The sequence below is a fragment of the Myotis nattereri genome (genome assembly GCF_964212035.1).
Source record: "Myotis nattereri genome assembly, chromosome: 2".
Classification (NCBI taxonomy): domain Eukaryota; kingdom Metazoa; phylum Chordata; class Mammalia; order Chiroptera; family Vespertilionidae; genus Myotis; species Myotis nattereri.
Genome location: NC_138076.1, coordinates 165,521,189 through 165,545,321, shown reverse-complemented (window position 1 = coordinate 165,545,321; position 24,133 = coordinate 165,521,189). Strand labels below are relative to the sequence as shown.

Genomic DNA, 24,133 nt, shown 5'->3' with positions numbered 1-24,133 from the left:
CCTCATCCTCCGGAAATTCTGTTTCTTTGTTACTAATGTTGTGGCCCCACCCCATAACAAAGAAACAGAATTTCTGGAAGTTGAGGCCCAGAAATCAGGATTTTAAAAAGATTCCCAGGTGATTCTAACGTGCAGCCAAGGTTGAGAACCACTGGCTTAATGCAAAGGGAGGAAAGGCCTGCTTGTATGGTTTGAAAATTCTTGGAAAAGCTCTTAACGCCTACTGAGTTCTACAATGTGCCTTTACTGATCTGTTCCTCTGACATGGTGGGGCGCACAATGAGTTTGGAGTGGGCATACCTGTATCGTAGTCTTCCCCTGGCACGGTGGTGCAGTGGCTTTAAGGTTCCAAAACCTACTAGATGTGTGACCTTGGTCAAACGATACAGTTTTGTTATATTGTCAGAGAATCTTAGAGTTCAAATAGCCATTTTGAATGTCTAGTTCAATCCTCTGTCCTGTATTATGAATCCTTCTTACACTAAGGGTTCTCTAGTCTGAAATAACTATCGCTTCAATGTACTGAGCCAGGCATTCTTTCATACATAATGGCCACTAATCTTTGCACCCACTCTTTGCTGTAGGGAGACCCTGAGACCTGGGCATTTGCCGGGGTCCAACCCCAGCAGGTCCAGGGGTTCCCAAAGGTGTAGACAGAGTCGGCGAAGAAGGAATGACACGGAGACAGCGTTCAGTTGATCAGCAGCCTAGCCAGGATCTCCAGCCAGGTTCTGGTCTCGATCTCCAGAGAGGTTCTGCTGTCTATTGTTTTGTTACATCCATATTTATACCAGTTGATTTTAATCCTGTCAATTTCTATTACAAAGGTTAGGGCGTTTCTTATCTCCATTCCAGGGAGTAAAGATTATGTAGCTTAAGCAAGATTGTTTGTAGTTAAAGTGATTAACTACCCGCCTGGCACTTAGTTAAGGAGTTTCATCCCCTCCCTAACTTCAGGGAAAAATCCCTACCTGGGGAAACAACCTTTCTCGGAGAGGTGACCTTGGTTAAAACACACAGCGCTAAGGGGAGCAAACATATTAAGAACAGTATGCTATATACGCCAGGTCCCTTGAAACATATGCTGTGCAGATGTTTCTTTCCTGCAGCAACTGTGTCAAGCAGCAAGGATGGACTGGCTTCCAGCAGGCATTCATAAGTACCTTGCTCATGGTTCCACAGCCGGGAAGCAACAAAATCAGGAATCAAATCCAGGTTTGTCAGAATGAAAACCTGCACACATAACCATAATTACGTCATATGGATCTCTGCCTGAACCAGTCTCTGTGATGATGAACTGCTCCTGTGGGAGACTCTCATTTCAATTTCCTACAGCTTTCATTCTTAGAAAGCTTTTCCTTATGTTGAACTAAGTGTCTTGGTTTTCATTCTGCCTTCTGAAGCCATATATTAGTATATCAAACCCAATTCCCCTTCCAAGCATCTGAAGATAATGTTCATATTCCACTTAACAGTTCCAAAGACTCCATCTTATTGATGTTTGCAACCCCTTTACTCAACTAACATTTACTGAATATATGTTATATATGAGAGACTGGGCTAGGTTCTAAGAAAGTAGTCATTACGAAGGCATCATCTACTTTCCAGGAGTTTCCTCCTGTCTGAGAGGACTAACTATGCCACCTTCTATTCCTGTTCCCCCTCACTTCCTAAAGCCTGCACCATCAATTATTCCTTGTTCCTTCTTATAACCACCACTTACCAAAGATCAGCTTTGAGATTAGGTGCTGTCTAAGGATGTTACATATAATTCTGTATTTAAAAAGCCCTCCCACTAACTTTCTGAGATAGTTATTATTATCTCCACTTTACAATTGAGGAATCCAGAGATCAGAGAGATTTGGTTACTTGCCCAAGATCACATAGCTATTAAGTGGCAGCCCACTCATTTAAACCCAGGTCTCAAAAACTATACTGTTTCATTATATCTCATTGTCTCTTTAGTATTTTTCAACCTCTTCCTCTTGTTTCTTCCCTACAGCTTTCAAACACTTCATTATCCTATGTAATAAAAGGGTAACATGCAAATCAACTGAATGGTGGAATGTCTGGTCGCTATGACAGATACTGACCACCAGAGGGCGGACGCTCAACGCAGGAGCTGCTCCCTGGTGTTCTGTGTGCTCCCCTGGGGGGAGCACTGCTCAGCCAGAGCCCTTAGCCGCTGCAGTGCTAAGGATGTCTGACTGATGGCTTAGGCCCACTCCCCATCAGTTGGACATCCCCTGAGGGCTTCTGGACTGTGAGAGGGTGCAGGCCAGGCTGAGGGACCTCTCCGCCCCCCCCCCAGTGCACTAATTTCATGCACCAGGGCTCTAGTTACTTGTAAATAAACAAACACCCTACCAGTTTCTGGTTTTCCCTTCATTGTTAGACTCCTTGAAAGAGAGATTCCCTTTTGCTTCGTCTGCATTGACTCATAAAATCCCAAATGCAATATGATTTCTGTGGTCAAAAAACAGCATTAAAAAATCCATCTCCATGTCAAATCTAATGACCTCAGTCCCTATCCTTTTTGATCTCTATAAAATCTGTGCTTATAACTATCTTTTTTCTCATTTTCTACTCAACCATTTTTCCTTTTCTCTGCTTCCTTGATGGAGTCTGTCATCTTTTAAATGGCAGTATTTTCTATCCTCTGACCTTATCATCTGTACTCTTTCCCAGAGATGTCTCAATCTACTCCTGTTTCTGGCATCACCATGTACTGGTAACTCCTAAGTCCCTCCAGCTGAGACTACACATATATATTGGAGTTGCATTCTCAACAAGTCTAAAAATGAAAAATTTTAAGTTGTAATTAAAATTTTTGTTAATTAAATTTGTCAGGGTGATATTGGCTAATAAAAGTATATAAGTTTCAAGTGTACAATTCTGTGACACATCATCTATATGTTGCATTTTGTGCCCACCACCCAAAGTCAAATATTCTTCTGTCACCACATATTTGACCCCCTTTACCATTTCCTGTTCCCCCAGCCTCCTTCCCTTTGGTAACCACCATGGTGTGGTCTGTGTCTATGAGTTTTTATTTGTGTTTCTTGTTTGTTCATTAGTTGCAAAAAGTTAGTTTTTAAATCTTTCTTCTCTATTTTTCAGATAACAGCGTTACCAACAGCTCCACTATCCAGAGAGTATGCTGACTCTCTCTGTGCAGTAGCTCTTAAATTTATTTCTTCTGTCCCCCAGTACCCATGCTGATTAGAAGTATATCCAGAACATCAGTCTCCTTTTCCTTAGCTCATCTCTTGCACAACTTTCATTCACACCACTATAATTGCCCTAATGAATGTGGTGGCTCATTGTGGTTTTGCTTTGCATTTCTCTAATCATTAGTGACGCTAAACATCTTTCCAAGTCTTTGAAATGTCTTTTCAAGTCCTTTGCTCATTATTTATTTATTTATTTATTTATTTATTTATGTTATTTTTTTCTGTTCATCAGATTATTTATTCACTTGATTCTTAGATTCACTTGTTGATAGATGCATATTTGTTGTTCATAATTTGTATCTTTACCTTTTTCTTCTTCTTCCTCTTCTTAAAGGATACCTTTCAGCATTTCATATAATACTGGTTTGGTGGTGATGAACTCCTTTAGCTTTTTCTTATCTGTGAAGCTCTTTATCTGACCTTCAATTCTGAATGATAGCTTTGCTGGATAAAGTAATCTTGGTTGTAGGTTCTTGGCATTCATCACTTTGAATATTTCTTGCCACTCCCTTCTGGCCTGCATAGTTTCTGTTGAGAAATCAGCTGACAATCGTGTGGGTACTCCCTTGTAGGTAACTGAGTTTCTTTCTCTTGCTGCTTTTAAGATTCTCTCTTTGTCTTTTGCTCTTGGCATTTTAATTATGATGTGTCTTGGTGTGGTCCTCTTTGGATTCCTTTTGTTTGGGGTTCTCCGCGCTTCTTGGACCTGTAAGTCCATTTCTTTCACCAGGTGGGGGAAGTTTTCTGTCATTATTTCTTCAAATAGGTTTTCAATATCTTGCTCTCTCTCATCTTCTGGCACCCCTATAGTTCTGATGTTGGTACGCTTGAAGCTGTCCCAGAGGCTCCTTACACTATCCTCGCATTTTTGGATTCTTTTTTCATTCCGCCCCTCCGGTTGGGTGTTTTTTGCTTCCTCGCATTTCAAATCATTGACTTGATTCTTGCGCTCCTGTGGTCTGCTGTCGGGAGTCTGTATAATATTCGTTGTTTCAGTTCGTGTATGCTTAATTTCTAGTTGATTCCCCAACATAACATCGAGGGTCTCATTAGTTTTCTTGTAGATCTCATTAAGTTTATCGGCGGCTTCTAAACAGTTCTTGAGAGACCTTAAAAGTGTGGTTCTGAACTCTATATCTTCCATTGACAATTTTGTCCTGTTTCTTTGTCTCCGCATTTTGTTATGCTTTCTTGGTGAACCCCCTAGTGGTCTTTGTGCGCAGTCTTGTAGTTAAGCCTTGATTGTTGAAGCTAATACCAGGGAGGGTTTTACCTCCAGGCCAAGTCCTTTGCTCATTTTTTAATTGGGCTGTTTGGGGGGGTCTTTTTTTGGTTAGGCTGTAGGAGTGTTTTATATATTCAGGCTATTAATCCCTTATCAAATATATGTTTTACAGATATTTTCTTCTGTGATTGTCTTTTCACTCTCTTGGTAGTGTCCTTTGATGCACAAAAGTTTTAAAATTTTTAAAAATTGATGTATAATTGATACACAATATTCTATTAGTTTTAGGTATATATCATAGTGATTTCATATTTATATACATTAAGAAATGATCTGCACAGTAAGTCTAGTTACCATCTGTCACCAAATGAAGTTATTACAATATTATCGACTATCTTCTTTATCTTGTACATTATATCCCCATGACTTATTATTTTATAACTGGAAGTTTGTACCTCTTAATCCCCTTCACCCTATTTCACCTACACCCCCCAACCTCTCCCCACGCTGATAATCAGCAGTTTGTTTCCTGTATTGGTGAGTCTGTTTCTGTTTTATTTGTTCATTTGTTTTATTTATCATTTTTTAATTTTGATGAAGTTCAATTTATCTATTTTTCCATTTGTTCCTGTGCTTTTGGTGTCATATCCTAGAAATCATTGCCAAATCCAACATTATGAAGGTTTTATTCTAAGAGTTTTAATAATTTTATTCATATATTGGCCATTATCTATTTTTAGTTAATTTTTGCATATGGTGTAGGGTAGGGTCCAACTTCATTCTTTTGCATGTAGGTATCTAATCTTGTTAGCACAATTTGTTGAAAAGCCTGTCCATTCCTCCTGAATTGTCTTGAAACACTTGTTGAAAACCAGTTGACCACACATGCAAGGGTATATTTCTGGGCTCTGTATTCTTTCCCATTGGTGTATATACCTCTCCTTCTACTGGCACCACACTGTTTAGATCACTATAGCTTTGAAGTAAGTTTTGAAATCAGGAACTGTGTGTTCTCCAACTTCATTTTTCTTTTTCAAGATTATTTTGGCTATTTGGGGGTCCCTTAATATTTTCCATATGAATTTTAGGATAGGTTTTTCTACTTCTACAAAAAACAACATTGGGATTTTTATAGGGATTGCTTTGAATCTACAGATCATCTTGATTAGTACTGTCATCCTAACAGTAGTAAGTCTTCCAATCCATGAACATGGGATGTCTTTCCATTTATGTATGTACTCTTTCATTTCTTTCAGCAATATTTTATAATTTTCAGTGTATACAACTTGCTTTTTAATTTTATGGTCTGAATAAATTGAAGTAAATAACATACATTAAGTTTGGAAAAGAAAAGAAACATCATTATTTCAAATTAGCTTAAAGTAGTGATTAAAAAACAAAACAGAACAGAACTAGGACTTTAAACATTTTCACAAACTTTTTAGAGTTTGCCTAGTCTACTTTTGAGAGTGCTAAATATCTCCTATTTCCCTGAGATATATTCTAGAAAATACAATTGCAGAGTCAAATACAATTCAACCTTTTATTTATTTATTTTTAGAAATGGTTATACCTGAGAGGTTTTTAAAAATTTTTTTATTGATTTTAGAGAGGAGAGGAAGAGAGAGATTGGCTGCCTTCTGCACACCCCCTACTGGGGATTGAGCGCACAACCCAGAATTCAACCAGCAACCTCAGGGCGCATGGGACAATGCTCAACCAATTGAGCCACACAGCCAGGGCAGTACCATGCAAATGTTATAGGCTATTGGAATATGCTACCAAAGTACTCATCTATTTATACTTTCCACAATGAATAGGAGAACCTTTATTCCTCCGACTCCTCTCTGTATTGAGCATTATCATCAAACTAGAGGCTTGGTGCACAAAATTCATGCACTCGGGGGGCCTTTCAGCCCAGCCTGAGCCCTCTCACAGTCCAGGAGCCCACCGGGGATGTCCGACTTACAGCTTAGGCCCGCTCCTCGTGGGGAACAGGCCTAAGCCGGCAGTTGGACATCCTTAGCGCTACCATGGAGGTGGGAGAGGCTCCCACCACCACTGCTGTGCTCGCCAGCCGTGAGCCCAGCTTCTGGCTACCGCACTGACCACCAGGGGGCAGCTCCTGCATTGAGCGTCTTCCGCCTGGTGGTCAGTGCACATAATAGCGACCAAGTGTTCTGCTGTTGGATGTGCATATTAGCCTTTTATTATATAGGATGCGTGCACACACACACACACACACATACGTAAACTTTTCCCATTTGAACAGTAAAAAGTAATTTCAGCATTTGTAAACAACCATGTAAAAAGTAAAAGTCCTTCTTTCCCAATCCAATGACAGGTATAACAACTGTAAAATGCTTGGATTTTAATTGTTAACTTTTGTCCTACAGAACATCATTTGGTTGGTTTGGAGTCTTGCTTGCTTTTTGGTATGTTTTTAAAGACTGTCAAGGTACATTGTTTTTTTATTTTATTTTATTGATTTTTTACAGAGAGGAAGGGAGAGGGATAGAGAGTTCGAAACATCGATGAGAGAGAAGCATCAATCAGCTGCCTCCTGCACACCCCCCACTGGGGATGTGCCTGCAACCAAGGTACATGCCCTTGACCGGAATCGAACCTGGGACCCTTTAGTCCCTAGGCCGACACTCTATCCACTGAGCCAAACCGGCTAGGGCAAGGTACATTGTTTTTATATTTAGTGTCATGCTTTATAAAGTCCTTCCTCATTTCAGTACTGTATTATGTATTCACCTATATGTTCTTTCTGACTTAATTTTTATAATTCTCACACTAATATCTAAATGTTTCTTAAAAATTTCAAGAATTTACACAAGTAGAGGGAATAGTTTAGTGAACTTCCAGATACTAATAGCCCAGCTTCATTATCAATTCATGCCGGATCTTGTTTCATATTTTTTGTTTCATCTTTATCCTCATCAACTCCCCCTCCAATTATTTTGGAGCAAATCTCAGACATACCACTTTATGTATCTCTAAAAGATAGGAAGTTTTATTTAAAATATTTGTGTCCAAATCTATTTAATACATTTTGAGTTTATTTTATTGTTTTGTGTTTTCCAGAGAATTAATTCACTTTTCAAACTAGTTAATTAGCTAGTTTCCCCAATATCATTTACTAATTCATGCTCTGTCCACTGGTAAGAAGTGCTGCTGCCTTAGTCATATAAATTCTCTGAATCCTAGCTGATTTGGCTCAGTGAATAGAGCGTCGGCCTACAGACTGAAGGGTCCTAGGTTCAATTCCGGTCAGGGGCACATGCCCAGGTTGCAAGCTCGATCCCCAGTGGAGGGTGTGCAGGAGGCAGCCAATCAATGATTCCCTCTCATCGTTGATATTTCTATCTCTCTCTTCCTCTCTGAAAGCAATAAAAAATATATTTTAAAAAAATTCTCTGAATCTGTTTTTGGACTTTCTGTTCCAAAGAACTGTTTCTCTTTTCCTACATATTGATATTTAGGTTTTTATTTGATGTGACTTTATGTCACATAAAAGTGGCATAAAAATTTTTTGTTATTAACATGAGAAAAAAACTAGTGGGAGATTAAGAATATTTACTCAAATAAACGTGTTTATTACAAGAACATTTACTTTCTTTCAGAGATCCTGTAGTGTGGAGAGCTGTGCTTGGAACTAACAATATAGACGGGAGACGTCCACACGCCAAGATTATAAAGGTTAAAGCAATCATCGTCCATCCAAACTTCCATTTGGAAACTTACGTAAATGACATTGCGCTTTTTCACCTAAAAAAAGCAGTGAGGTATAATAACTACATTCAGCCTATTTGTCTACCTTTTGATGTTTTCCAAAAGCTGGATGAAAAGACAGAGTGTTTCATAGGTGGCTGGGGAAGAACAACAGAAGAAGGTAATTATAGTCTGAACTTTATTGATGCAGTTGTTTTTTTCTGGTTATTGGAGAGGGTGAACCCTTTTATATATTTCTTTATCTCTCTGTATTATGAGTCTTTACAAACCAGTGAAAGGGAAATGTCGTCTTTCTTGTCTGTATTTTTTTTCTTCCTTGTGGGAGAGAGAAAATTATCTTCCAGAGCAGAAATAAAGACTTTCTCTGGTTATACATGCCAAGATACCTGAACCTCTGGACATCCTCAGAGAGGATGGCGATCTAAGTGTTTCTGTCCTTGATGAGACGCATAGGTGATAGAGCCAGCTACGTGACAGAACAGAATGGCTTGTCTTTAATAAGCTTCTGGCCGTAAGGAATCAACATGGTGTCCTTTTAAATGTAATGCTCTGTTAGTATCAAACAAGCTGATTGTGAATTTTCTTTATTGCACAAAGGGGCACTAATTGTTGATTGGCTGAACTAATGGGAAAAAAATTTAAATGTAGAAAACAGTATCTCACGTTGGTAATAACAACAGCTACCATTTGGGAGCATTAACCATGTTTCAGGCCCTGCTCTAAATATATTATTTTTATCTTATCCTCCAAAAATTCCTATAAGGGAGTTAATGTTATTATTCCCTTTTAACAGATCAGGAATTGTGGATCTTAGAGGTTGAGAAGCTGAGACTCAAATCCAGGTCTTTTTTATTCTAAAGCCTGAATGTTTAAGTACTACATTAAGTACAAACTGCTCTTGAGGTAATGAAAGACTGCTTTTGAGGTAATGAAAGTCTAGTTGGCCATATATGAGACCAAGTACTGAGCCTTTGATTCTATTCCTTACAGAACCTAGCCATTGTAATATTTGTGGATTATTTAGATAGGATAGACTAGAGATAATTGTATGAAAGATGTGTGAATTACTATTTCTTCCTCTGTTAATTCTTTCTAAGGAAGAGAAGAAAAGCAACATGGTATAGGGGGAAGGCATTGGCTTTAAAATCACAAACCTAAGTCTGTACTAGCTTAATGGCCACTGGCAATAATTAAATCTTTAACAATGAGAATAATTATAGGAGCAACTGCCATTTATGCAGGGCAAGCATTTTAATGAGTTTCTCATTTAACATCCCTAACAGTACAATGAGAAATACTGTAATATGTATGAATAAACTGAGGTTTAAAGAGGTTACTATGGGGAGTCATACGTCTAGGCGCCCGTAGTCCCCAGGCACTGCAGCCCACACGTCTGTTAGCTGTAATTGCACGGCTGCATGTCACCCTGACACTGAGGGCAGACCCATGTGGAAACTTCCTCCTCCCTCTCGCCCCCCCCCCCCCCGACTTCGCCCCTGCGGCCCAGCCAAGAACCATACAGAGTTTTGACGGGTGTGTAGTACAGTGTAGGAAGGGAAAGGATCAATCAGCCCTGGCCAGTGGTTCTCAGTAGTTAGAGAATAGGCCAGTGCACAGGAGGGTCAGGGGTTAGATTCCTGGTCAAGGGCACATGCATGCCTGGGTTGTGGTTGGCTCCCTGCCCACGGTGGGGCGCGTGGGGGAAGCAGCCATTACACACTGTCTGAAAATGGAGAAAATTGGGAGACGATTAAAAAGAAAGAAAGAAAGAAGAAAGGAAGGAAGGAAGGAAGGGAGGGAGGGAGGGAGGGAGGGAGGGAGGGAGGGAGGGAGGGAGAGAGAGAGAGAGAGAGAAAGAAAGAAAGAAAGAAAGAAAGAAAGAAAGAAAGAAAGAAAGAAAGAAAGAAAGAAAGAAGAAAGAAAGAAAGAAAATGATCAATCAGTTGGAATCATGCTGTGTTAATTGCCAACTTTTCTGTAACCAACCTTAGTCAAACAGATGAAATTCTTATATTAACAATAAAGATAATTGTAAGTATGGTACCTTTGTTAATGAGGAAAAAATGTAGAATGGCCTTTCCCAAACTTTGAAGACAGGAAGAGTTACTTTGGAGTGTTTGAAAGTAAATTGAGAGTGGAGTATGAGTCTTTGATTGCATACTCTTCTTGTTTAGATGTCTCTGGGAAAACTGCTTTAAGTCAAGCCACACTGCAACCCAGAGGACTTACAGTAGGAGTGCACGCACCTTGTTATGATATCAGTCAAAGTGATCATTAAAACAATACATGCACTCATTTGTGGATATCCACTTGTAAGGCCAGAGCAATTTACTGAATTTTGAAAGTACTTCTAAGAAGCAGCATCCATAAATTGAAAATTTTTACCCACCTATTGATGATGAACCAGCTATTAGAAGTAAAAATATTGATCTGCCAGGACGACAGGAAAGAAAACATCTTCAAAGGGAAAACATTTGTATTTCTGAGTGCCAAGCAGCCTAAGTTCAGCAGTTGTTTTTGGGAGGAGGAGATGCTAGGTTGATAACAGAAGAAAATGAAGATGATGATAGTTTATTTTCAGCTCCTGAACATTTTGTTGTTGATGTAGAATAACTGTGCTCGCCTTCTCCCACAATCACATCAAAATTACAACTAAATTATAGGACCACCACCCTTGAGAACCACCTGAAGACTAGCTGAACATAACTTCTTTAACAAGGACATAAAGAAGAAACCTTGCCGAGACCGGTTTGGCTCAGTGGATAGAGCGTCGGCCTGCGGACTGAGGGGTCCCGGGTTCGATTCCGGTCAGGGGCATGTACCTGGGTTGCGGGCACATCCCCAGTGGGAGATGTGCAGGAGGCAGCTGATTGATGTTTCTCTCCCATCGATGTTTCTAGCTCTCTGTCTCTCTCCCTTCCTCTCTGTAAAAAATCAATAAAGTATATTTAAAAAAAAAAAAAAAAAAAAAAGAAGAAACCTTGTCAAGACTGGTAGGAGGGGCAGAGACACGGAATGGGCAGATCGTACACCCGTGGTGTGATGGTTTAGAATTGGGAGGGATAGTTTGTCCCTGCGTCTGTCATGTAGGCAGTGCCAATGCGCACAGCACCTTCCTCACTGCATTGCCATGGCTGCCCTTGGTGACGTTGCCCCTGTGGGCAAGGGCCTGCACTATACTGAATCCTTGCTGCCCTCAACCAAATGGCCAGACATGGAAATTGACCAGGGACTGGCAAGAAGCTTGATAGCTTTAGGACAAGGTGTTTCAGCTTTTGCATTTGCAGGTTACTATGTATTTCAGATCTGGAAACTTCTAAAACAATCACAGAAACCGCAAAGAAGATTCCAACCCCTAACCTTTCATCCTACTGTAAAGGAGAATTTGAACAGAGAATGTGTGGGTGAGAAGCTAGTCTTATTTTGGGATATAAACTCATCTGCTGGCAAGGCCAAGATTAAAACAGCTCACAGGAGAATCACCCAGATTAAGGTGGGCCTTCATACTTAACAACCAAAATAAATGAAGCAAAAGACTTGCTTGAAGAAACCACCAAAAATTGATTGATCCTTAAGGACTACTATACTCTGAAAGAAAAAAAGGGAGGGGGTGCTTTAAAAAGTCCTGCAAGTTTAATCTAAACCACCACCTTCATAATTTTCATACATATGCTAACCATAAATATTAATTTATTCCACTGTTAAGCAGTATAATAATAAAATATTTACAATAAAAGAATCAGGAGGGATATGTAGCCTGCAGAGGTCCCCCGAGGAGAGGGCAGGATCCCAGACCCATACCCAGTTTTCTAGCCCAGACCACCAATGCTTAGAAGAGGAGTCCTCACAACTTTGGCTGTGAAAATCAACAGGAATTCTGTCCAGATGAGACCAAAGTCTGTGTGAGTTCCAGGTGTTTCTCTTAAAGGGCCAACACAAGGACTTGCTAGCTGACAGACTCACTCACTCTGAGCTCCAGTGCTGGGGCAGCATCTTTATACATATACTAGAGGCCCAGTGCACAAAATTCATGCACTGGTAGGGCTTCTAGTGGCTGCTGGCTGCCAGCCAGGTGCTCCCTCCCTTCCCCAGGCCAGCCTGCCTCCTGGTTGAACTCCTGGAAGAACTCTGGTCAAGGGGACAATTTGCATACTATGCTTTTATTATATAGGATATATTTTTATTTATTTCAGAGAGGAAGGGAGAGGGAGCAAGAGATAGAAACATCAATGATGAGAGAGACTCATTGATCAGCCACCTCCTGCCTATCCCCAATTAAGGATCAAGCCAGCAACCTGGGCATGTGCCCTTGATCGAAATCAAACCTGGGACCCTTTAGTTCGCAGGCTGACACTCTATCCACTGAGCCAAACCAGCTAGGGCTGGGCAGCATCTTGATAAGCATCTTGATAAGCATCAGGGATATACGGGGAGGAACTGAATCCTCTGGCTTCAAGGCAAAGGCTAGAGGAGCAGCTCTGGCCTAGACAGAAGTACTGGCAGGACTTATTGACCCTTTGTTGGGCCCTCCACACACACAGCCTGCAGGCACAGTCAAGGTGCCAAATCTGAGTCTCCATAAAACTAGCTAATCTTGTTTGGCCCACCTGCTGATTACCTGAGAACCTACCCCCCAAAAACAGGCACAGGCCTGAACCTCTTCCAGTAGCTGTTCTTCACAAACAACCAGCCTTGGCTTGGGCTGAGGACTTCCCCCAAATCTGAAAGATCCACAAACCTCAAATAAGAAGTAGCTGGCTTCAGTAGGCTCTTGCAAAGTGGCCCCTGTCTGGCAGCCTGTCTTGGTTCACAGAATAGCCTCTCCCAGGCGCCTCCAGGCCCAGCACAGGAATCTACCAACCACAGATCACTTTGTAGTTGCTACCAGGTGGCCCCAAGATGGACACAGTCAGAGACTGAACTGAACCTGCATTAGCGCCCCTTTCAAGAGCCCCCAGAACCAACACACCCAGCGATTGGCTTCAGATCACACCACACCACCACCCAATTAGCTCTGCAAACGACAAACCCAAAGGTTGGACTCAGCAGGAACAAGACCCCCAATACAGCAAATCGTACTCTGTGGGGTCAGCTCTCACCCAACAACTTCTCTGTTGTAGTTATGGCCAACAGCAATCAAGGCTCAAGTACAACAGGAGGGCACACACAACACACACAGGGGATTGACTACCTGAGCAATTAGCTCAGAAGACCAGAGGGACTGTGCCATCTGGGTCCCACCTGCTACATAAGCCCACCCAGCCAAGACCGGGAGACATAGCAGATCTACCTAATATATAGAAACAAACACAGGGTGACAGCCAAAATGAGGAGACAAAGAAACATGTCCCAAATGAAAGAACAGGAAAAATTCTAGAAAAAGAATGAAATGATCCCTAGCTGATTTGGCTCAGTGGTTAGACTGTCAGCCTGTGGACTGAAGAGTCCTAGGTTTGATTCTGGTCAAGGGCAAGTGCCTCGGTTATGGGTTCGATTCCCAGTAGGAGGCATGCAGGAGGCAGCCAATCAATAATTCTCTCACATCACTGATATTTCTATCTCTCCCTCCCTCTCTCTTCCTCTCTAAAATCAAAAAAAATAGTGCTAGCTGGTTTGGCTCAGTGGATAGAGCATCGACCTGTGGACTGAAAGGTCCCACGTTCAATTACAGCCAAGGGCATATGCCTGGCTTGTGGGCTCGATCCCCAGTAGGGGGCGTGCAGGAGGCGGCTGATCAATGGTTCTTTCTCATCATTGATGTTTCTATCTCTCCCTCTCCCTTCCTCTCTGAAATCAATAAAATATATTTTAAAAAATAAAAATTAAAAAAAATAAAATCAATAAAAATATATTTTTAAAAAAAGAATGAAATGAGTCTGGCCGTATGCTCAGTGGTTGACCATCAACCTATGAACCAGGAGGTCATGGTTCAATTCCCAGTAAAGGTACAAGCCTGGGTTATGGGCTCAATCTTCAGTAGGGGGATGCAAGAGGCAGTTGATTCCCTCTCATCATTTATGTTTTTATCTCTCTCTGCCTCTTCCTCCCTGAAATCAATAAAAATATATTTTAAAAAAGAGTAAAATGAAATAGAGTTAAAACACTATGTGGTACAGAGTTCAAGACATTGGATATAAGGATATTCAATGAACTTAAAAGAAGACTTAGATGAACTCAGTGAGAATTTACACAAAGAGATGGAAACCATTTTTAAAAAATCAGAAATGAAGAATACAATAAATAAAATGAAAAATTCACTAAATAGGATCAACAGACAGAGGTTTGAATCAGCAATTTGGAAGACAAGTTAGCAGAAACTCCCAATCAGAACAGCAAAAAAAGAAAAATTTGAATAGTTTAAGAGACCTCTGGGAAAACAAGTGTAATAACATTTACATCACAAGGATACCAGAAGGAGAGGAGAGAGCAAGGCATTGAAAATCTATTTGAAGAAATAATGACTGAAAACTTCCCTAATCTGGTTAAGAAAATAAACATACAACTCCAGGGCATGCACAGCCTGAAACAAGATGAATCCAAAGAGACCCACACCAAAACACCATAATTAAAATTCCAAAGGTTAAAGACAAACAGAATCTTAAAAGCTGCACAAGAAAAGCAGTTTCCTACAAGGGAGTTCTCATCCAGCGGTTCTCAACCTGTGGGTCGCGACCCCTTTGGCAGTCGAACGACCCTTTCACAGGGGTCGCCTAAGACCATCCTGCATATCAGATATTTATATTATGATTCATAACAGTAGCAAAATTACAGTTATGAAGTAGCAACGAAAATAATTTTATGGTTGGGGGTCACAACATGAGGAACTGTTTTAAAGGGCCAGAAGGTTGAGAACCAATGATTAGACAGTCAAATGATATCTCAACAGAAACTTTGCGGCAAGAAGGGACTGGCACGAAATATTCAAAGTGATGAAAATCAAGTACCTACAAACAAGATTACTCTACCCAGCAGTCTTTTAGAATCTAAGGAGAATAAAGGCTATCATTTAGAATCGCAAGAGAGATAAAGAGCTTCCCAGACCATAAAAAGCTAAAGTTCACCACTACCAAATGAGTATTACAAAAAATATTACAGGGACTTAAAGAAGAAGAAAAGGTAAAAAATATGAATTATAAAATGGCAACAATCAATGTAAATGGATTAAATGTTCCAATAAAAGGACATAAGTTAGCTGAATAAATAAAAAAATAAGACCCATACATATGCTGCCTACAACAGGCCCACTTTAGATCAAAAGACACGGAAAGTAAAGGAAAAAGATATTTCTGCAAATGGAAACAAACAAGCAATATATATATCAGACAAAAATAGACTTTAAAGCAGGGGTGGGGAAACTTTTTTTTTGCCAAGGACCATTTGGATATTTATAACATCATTCACTTGATATAATTCACTTAATGTAAATTTATGTTGCACCTGGTCAGTTGGTTCAGTGGTTGAGCATCGACCTATGGACCAGGAAGTCACCTGGCTTGATTCCCAGTCAAGGGCACATGCCAAGGTTGCAGGCTCGATCCCCAGTAGAGGGTGTGCAGGAGGCAACCAATCAGTGATTCTCATTATTGATGTTTCTGTCTCTCTCTCCCTCTCCCTTTCTCTCTGAAATAAAAAAAAAAAATTAAATTTAGGCAGTAGCAAGTGTTGGCAAGGATATGAAAAATTAGAACCCTCATACATTGCTAGTGGGAATATAAAATGGTACAGCTGCATTGGAATACAGTTTGGTAGTTCCTCAAAAATTTAGACATACAGCCTGACCGGTTTGGCTCAGTGGATAGAGCGTCGACCTGCGGACTGAAGGGTCCCCGGTTTGATTCCAGTCAAGGGCATGTACCTTGGTTGTGGGCACATCCCCAGTGGGGAGTGTGCAGGAGGCAGCTGATCGATGTTTCTCTCTCATCGATGTTTCTAACTCTCTATCCCTCTCCCTTCCTCTCTGTAAAAAATCAATAAAATATATTTTAAAAAAATTTAGACATACAATTACCATACAACTCAGCAATTTCACATGTAGGAATATAACCAAGAGAAATGAAAACATGTTCACACAAAAACCCATACTCAGCTATTCATAGCAACATTATTCATACTAACAAAAAAATGAAAAAATGTAAATGTCCATCACTGATGAATAAACAAATTGTATATTCAGACAATATTATCCAGCCATAAAAATAAATGAAGTACTAATACATGCTAAAACATTATACTAAGTAAAATAAGCCAGACACAAAGGCCCATATATTATATAATTCCATTTATATAAGAAAATGTCCAGAATAGGCAAATATAGAAGTGGGTCAATGGTTCAAATTAAACTATAATAAAATTAGACTATAAATCTATAACAGATAGATAGCTGGAAAATAGATAAAATACACTGAGATTAAATGCGAACTGAATAACAGTACTTATCAGTGTTAAATTTCCTGATCTTGATAAAAGTACTATGGTTAATAAGGACATGTCCTTTTCTTAACTAATGCACTCTAAAACAATCGCTGCCATTCACCCTCAAATGATTCAAAAAATTATAAACACGCAGGGTGCAAATAATGCAAATGTGAGAAAAAACAACTGGTAAAGGGTATTTAACAGTTCTTTATACTATTCTTGCTACTTTTCTATAATTTTAAAATAATAGCTAAATAAAAGTTGCAGAAACAACTATAGATTAAAGAAACTAGGAGGTGGGCATGTGACTGTTCACTGAGAAATTCTTTTATCTTTGCTTTATGATTACAATTTTCATTTTAATGTTGGAAAAGTGAAGAGACATTAACATTTACAAAAATACCAAAATAATTAGGTAGGTAAAAACAAATCTAACAAAAGATTGCAGGCCTTTTATGGAAAAAAAAAATCCTAAACAATTTTTTAAAAGACATTAAAAATACCTAAGTAAATGGAATGAAATATTTTATACTTGAATAGGAAGACTGAGTATCATAAAGATGTCAATTCTATCTGCAAAACTGGAGGGAAAAAACCCCACCCAGGGAATGATAAACCTTAATGAGTTTTGAGACAATTATAAAGCTCATTCTAAAAGAACCAAGAATAGTCAACACAATCCTGTGGAAGAAAACTGTTCTAAAGCTGTAGTAATGAGTCAGTGCTATATTTGTGCAAGGAAATTCTCAGTGACCAGTGGAATAGAACAGAAAGTCCAGACATCTGTTTCTGGGCTCCCTCTTGTATTCACTTTGAAATCTCATTTGTTTGTTTTTTAATATCACTGCACCAGATTCATAAATTGGGTGGTAGGTTCCCAGGTGCTCATTTTATTATTACATGTTATCACTTACATGTTACATGTATTCTTTATATGCAGCCAGTATTACTGGAAATTATTTTTAAATAAAGGGCAGAAATGTGGCCAGCTTCCAGGAAGCCTCAACCCAGTAATCTGAATGCTCTGGGATATATTTTATTTCTGTTTCCAACTCCTATTCTCTCTGTATGTTGATTGTAGTTCCCCAGGCTGCCTGTCCTCAAAAGGCTGGAACTAGAGAGTCAGGCTGCTTTAGATTTATAGCGAAACAGTCATGTGAATAGGGTGAAACGTCTTCTCCAGCAGCCCCGGTTAAAAAAAAAATAGCTGGATAAGGATTCCAGTTGGTCACCCTTGTACTAAATATAGTGAAGTCCAGACCAATCAGTGTCACCAGCAGAGTGGAATTCTGTGAATGGAACAGCTGCCCACCTGCAGTCAAGGGGACAAAGTCCATTACCAGGAAAGCTGAAGGAGAATGCAGGGCACACAAAACACCCAGCTCCTGCAGGGGACAGCTGCACCTCCAAGATGGGCTGGTAGGATCCAGAGCTGCTGTTACAGCAGCTTTTCTATGGATAAATCTTTCCACAATCTGTCCTTTAGGTTCTTGGTGTGTTGTCCTGTATTTTCCTATTTTCTTGTGTAGCAAAGAACCACTTTATGTTCTGCAATGAGCGGAGAAGTTAGGGGAGTATGTAAATTAAAATCTATTTTATTTTCCTGTGCACCATCCTTCAATACTTAGCATCATTGTAAAATTAAGTAAAAGTATTCACAACTTACAACAGAAGAAAGATTGGCCTCAGGCTTTATGTCTTTAGTCCTTGACAATAGCTTTACTTTGTAAAGTCGATAGATCCTATTGTAAGACCTTCAGGAGTACACGAGAGCAAAGACAGCAAAAATAACCTGAAATTCCTACTATCCTATCTAATAAAAAGTAATATGCAAATTGACTGTCACTCCAACACACAAGATGGCTGGCAGGGGAGGGCAGTTGGAGGTGATCATGCCTGCTGGAGAGGGCAGTTAGGGGTGACCAGGCCAGCAGGGGAGGACAGTTGAGGGGGGACCCAGGCCTGCAGGGAAGGGCAATTGGGGGGAATCAGGCCTGTAGGGGAGGGCAGTTGGGGGTGACCAGGCTGGCAGGGGAGGGCAGTTAGGGGTGACCAGGCCAGCATGGGAGGGCAGTTAGGGGCAATCAGGCCAGCAGAGGAGCAGTTAGGCATCGATCAGGCTGGCAGGAAGAAGCAGTTAAGGGCAATCAGGCAGGCAGGCAGGCGAGTAGTTGGGAGGCTGCAGTCCTGGATTGTGAGAGGGATCTCCGACTGCCCATTTAGGCCCGATCCCACCAGGGAATCGGGCCTAAACGGGCAGTCAGACATCCCTTGAGGGGTCCCAGATTGGAGAAAGTGCAAGCTGGGCTGAGGGACCCTCCCCCCCCACCTGCATGAATTTTGTGCACCAGGCCTCTAGTCTAGAGATAATGGTCATTAACATTTTGGTGAATGTTCTTCCACAGTCTTCCTAGGCATACATACATACATACATACATACATACATTGATACAATCCTATACAGTGGGGCCTTGACTTACGAGTGTCCCGACTAACGAGTTTTTCGAGATAAGAGCCGTCTCTCGGCTGATTTTTTGCTTTGAGTTGCAAGCTAAAATTTGGGTTACGAGCCAGCTTCAGATACCCCACCACTACTTGGCGCAGCGAATGTCACAGTGAACACCACAACATCAGCCCAGCATCACGTGTCTCACTCGTTCACTTTTTGATTTGACATACGAGTACTTTGAGTTACGAGCTCCATCACGGAACGAATTAAACTCGTAAGTCAAGGCCCCACTGTATAATAAAAGGCTAATATGCAAATTGTCCCCTCGACCGGGAGTTCGACCAGGAGTTCAACCAGGAGTTCGACCAAGGGGCAGGGCCAGTTGGCCAACCACCCGCGGCCCCTCCCCCTGGCCAGTCCAGCTGATTGGCCTGATTGGGTGGGTGGACTGGACCCCGCCCACACATGAATTTGTGCACTGGGCCTCTAGTTTTACATTATTGTTGAATCAGTCACTTTGGAAAGAAAACCTATTCAACATGAAAATTTATATCACTGTCAAAATGCCTGCTCTCCAAAATCACTTATTGGTGCTTTTGTTTGTTTGTTTGTCAATAGGTAATTCTACAAGAATGTTACAGGAAGCACAAGTGCATTATATTTCTCGAAAAGTTTGTAATTCTGATAAGGGTTATGGGAATATAATTCCTATAACTTCATTTTGTGCAGGTGATGAAGATGGAATTTTTGATACTTGCAGGGTAAGACCAAATAATTTTCCTTAGAAATATTTTCTAAAGCCAGAGGGAACTTGAACAAGGCCTTTGATTACTTTCTGGTAAAGCCTATTTTTTTTTTTTTAATAATTTTAGAGAGAGGAAGGAAGATACAGAGAGACACACAGAGAGGGAAAAACAATGACTTGTTGTTCTACTTATTATGCATTCATTGGTTGATTCTTGTATGTGCCATGACCTGGGTTTGAACCTACAACCTTGGCTTATTGGGACAATGCTCTAACCAACTGAGCTACCCAGCCAAGGCTGGTGATGTCTTAATTATCAATTTTTGCCCTGGGCGGTGTGGCTCAGTTGGGTATCCTGCCAGACATGGAGGGGTTTCAGGTTCATCAGGGCACATGGTTTTGGGTCCCGGTATGGGGTATGCAGGAGGCAGTCCATCAGTATTTTTCTCTCTCCATTCCTCTCAAAAAATCTTTTAGCCTAGCTGATGTGGCTCAGTGGTTTAGCATCAACCTATGAACCAGGAGTTCACAGTTTGATTCCCAGTCAGAGCACATGCCCGGGTTACTGGCTCAATCCCCAGTGTAGGGTGTGCAGGAGGCAGCCAATCAACGATTCTCTCTCATCATTGATGTTTCTGTTTCTCTCTCCCTCTCCCTTCCTCTCTGAAATCAATACAAATATATATTTTTAAAAATTTCTTTAAAAAAGTACTAAGTTCTTTTTTTCTCAACCCAAATCCTTACTTTCCTGATTTACGCTGAATCTTTCTTTCTTTCTTTCCCAATACCACCTTTATTGAGGTACAATTTACATATACACAATTCACCCATTTAGAGTGTACAACTCAATAGATTTTTAGTATATTTACAGAGTAGTGCAACCGTCACCATAATCTAATTTTAGAACATGTTTGTCACCCCAAAAAAGAAACCTCCACTCATTATGAGTCACTCTCCATTCTCCTCCCACCCACCCCCAGCCTTAGGCAACTACTAATCTTTAAAGATTTGCCTATTCTGGGAATTTCATATGAATGGTATCATTCAACATGTGGTCTTTTGTGACTGACTCCCTTCACTTAGCATGTTTTCCAGGCTCAACCACATTGTCACATATATTAATACTTTATTCATTTTATTGCCAAATAATGTACCATTGTATGAATAGGCCATATTTTATTTTATTCTATATTTTTATTGATTTCAGAGAGGAAGGTAGAGGGAGAGAAACATCAATAATGAGAGAGTATCATTGATTGGCTGCCCCCTGCACACCCCTGCAACTGGGGATTGAGCCTGCAACCTGGGCATGTGCCCTGACCGGGAATCAAATCATGACCTCCGGGTTTATAGGTTGATGCTCAACCACCAAGCCATGCCAGCTGGGCTGGGCCACATTTATTTAGTCATTCATTAGCTGGTGGACATTTGAGCTATTTCCACTTTTTGGCTATTCTGAATAATGTTGCTATAAATGTTTCTGTATATGTTTTTTGTGTTGGTATGTTTTACTTTCTCTTGCAAATTTCATCTACGGGTGGAATTCCTGAGTGAATGTTTGACATACTGAAGAATTGCCAAACTATATTCCAAAGTGGCTGCACCGGTTTGCATTCTTACCAGTAAAATATAAGGGTTTCAATTTCTCCACATCTTTGTCAGCACTTATTGTCTGTCTGTTTTGTTTTGTTTTTAATCCTCACCCAAGGATATTTTTCCATTGATTTCTAGAGAGAGTGGAAGGGAGGGAGAGACAGAAAGAGAGAAACATCCACCTGAGAGAGACACATCAATTGGTTGCCTCCAGCACACGCCCAACCTGGGCCCCAGGGTCCCAGGGCCCCAGGGCCGGGGATCAAGCCTGCAACCCTTCAGTCTGCAGGCTGAGGCTCTATCTACTGATCCAAATGGCTAGGGCTTGTCTGTCCTTTTTATTACCACCAGCCTTGTGTGAAGTGGTATCTCATTTTGATTTTAATTTGCATTGCCCTAATGACTAATAATGTTGAGCATCATTGCATGTGCTTATTAGCCATTTGCATACTTTCTTGGGAGAAATGTCTACTCAGATCCTTCGCCCATTTTTAAACTGAGTTATTTACCTTTTAATTATTCAGTAGTAAAAATTCTTTATATATCATGGATACAATTTCCTCTCATTCTGTGGACTCTCTTTTCACTTCCCTGATGTTATCATTTGTAGCGCAAACGTTTTTTATTTTTTTATGAAGTCCAATTTATCTATTTTTTGTTTTGACTTTCTTTATTCCTCTTTTCTTCAGTACTTCTAAATCCATCAGCACTTCATCCCTAAGCAATAACCCATGCTCTGATCTTTTCCTACTCATTCTTATTTCTAGAAATCCAGGGTTTATCCATCCTGTGTCCTTTTCCTTAAAAACCTTGCTGAGCCCAGCTGGTGTTGCTCAGTGGTTGAGTGTCGACCCATGAACCAAGAGGTGACCAGTTGGATTCCTGGTCAGGGCACATGCCTGGATTGCAGGCTTGATCCCCAGGAGGAGGCGGGCGATCAATATTTCTCTGTCCTCAATGATTCTATCCCTCTGTCCCTCTCTTTCCTCTCCTTAAAATATATATATTGATATATTTATATTTAGGCATATATTTAAAACCTTGCTGAGTAAAATAATAATGAGTCCAATCTAATTTAATTGCATTCATAAGCAAAACATTTCCATTGTTAAAAAATATTATTATTCAATGCCTACCACATATAGAGAATTTGAAAACATTTTAGAAATAGTCTTTAACTCTTAGGCACTGTAACAGTTAGCTCAATGTCCTTGTTGCTTTGAGTGATTAACATCCTTAGTAATAGTGTTTCAGTTGTTACATGGACAGTCTTGTATGAGCTCCGAGGGAGATTTGTTATTTGGGATACTACAGAGGGGATTAGCCATGTATTCCTAATATCGTGCACCAGCCAATGTCAACACTTAGAAAGATGCCATTTCTTGCAAGATTCAGTTCACCCCTCTAGCTATCAAACCACACACCTAAAAGACTCCTTCATATATCTTAAGTCTACCAGACCTGAGGCCCTGAACCTAACTGTCCCCTATACCTGGGCTCCTGAGCATTAAAGAGAAAAAACCAACATGATATAGAAAAATCTTAGTTACATGCAAACAAGTGGTTAGAATAAGATGGAACTTGGAGACATTGTAGAAAATAGGTCTACCTTTCATCTACCTTTCATCTAGCACCAATATTCCACCTTTGTGTGGAAATTACCTAAAAATCGGTACAGCGGTCTGGTAGGTATTTATACTACCAGACTGGATGTAACTGAATTCCTGTTTGAGTTAGACTATAAAACTGAAAATCTATTGATCTTAATTAGAGGTATATTGAAAATGTATATTTATACAAAGTATGTTTAATGTGGTTAATTTACTCCAGCTTTACTATTATATAAGGACTACTAGAAGTAACTAACACTCTTTTGGGACTTTTTTAATAGGGTGATAGTGGTGGACCATTAATGTGCTACGTCCCAGAACATAAACAATTTTTTGTTATGGGAATTACCAGTTACGGATATGGCTGTGGCCGAAAAAATTTTCCTGGTGTCTATTGTTCGCCATTCTTCTACAAAACATGGCTGACCCATCACCTAAACCGGGCAAGGAATAAAGGCGTATTCACCATAAACAGTCTGCTTGGACAGGTCCTTGTCGCCGTAGGCTCTGTGGTCTTACTAGCAACTCCATGAAAATATTCTGAAGAAGCTGTATTTTCCATAATGTCCCGTCCCATGTTCTACATAATGAAAATAGTGTATTCTTTGGGCAAGTTATTGCCCACTTTTGAGTTTTTATGTGGAAACTTTTGGGGGAATAAAAAGACTGTGACACTGCAGATATGTGATTGATTGTAAATTTGGCACGGAATCACATGCATCCTTGATGTATCTTGATTATTTTACTTTATAATCATAATTTTTCAATTGTAATACTTTCCTAGAGTTTGTATTAAATATTCAGCTTAAATATATATACTTTATGTATGTACACACCAAATAATAAAGAATTTATAATCAAAATGGAAGCTGTTCTTTGGTTTAATTAATCAAAATTCTTTCCTTTTAAAGTTGAGATGTTGCTTCCCAGCAACTGTTGTCAGTTTGGTTCAAATGCACTCATAAAGAAAAAATAAATAAATAAATAAATAAATAAATAAATAAATAAATAGACTTTTAAAAAATATATTTTATCGATTTCAGAGAGGAAGGGATAGGGAGAGAGAGATAGAAACATCAATGATGAGAGAGAATCACTGATTAGCTGCCTCCTATACACCCCGCA

The 24,133-nt window shown here is 40.0% G+C and overlaps 1 protein-coding gene across 1 annotated transcript in view; it reads left to right on the top strand.

The window, feature by feature from the left end:
- TMPRSS12 (transmembrane serine protease 12) overlaps nucleotides 1–23,541 on the top strand; it is a gene marked incomplete at both ends in the record, with an annotated part of 30,028 nt that extends 6,487 nt beyond the window's left edge. Inside the window, 3 exons of the mRNA XM_081082631.1 lie at nucleotides 8,088–8,356; nucleotides 19,679–19,821; nucleotides 23,290–23,541. Of these exons, the coding sequence (XP_080938757.1) occupies nucleotides 8,088–8,356; nucleotides 19,679–19,821; nucleotides 23,290–23,541 (664 nt within the window). The remainder of the gene's footprint in view (nucleotides 1–8,087; nucleotides 8,357–19,678; nucleotides 19,822–23,289) is intronic.
- Between the last annotated feature and the right edge of the window lie 592 nt (nucleotides 23,542–24,133).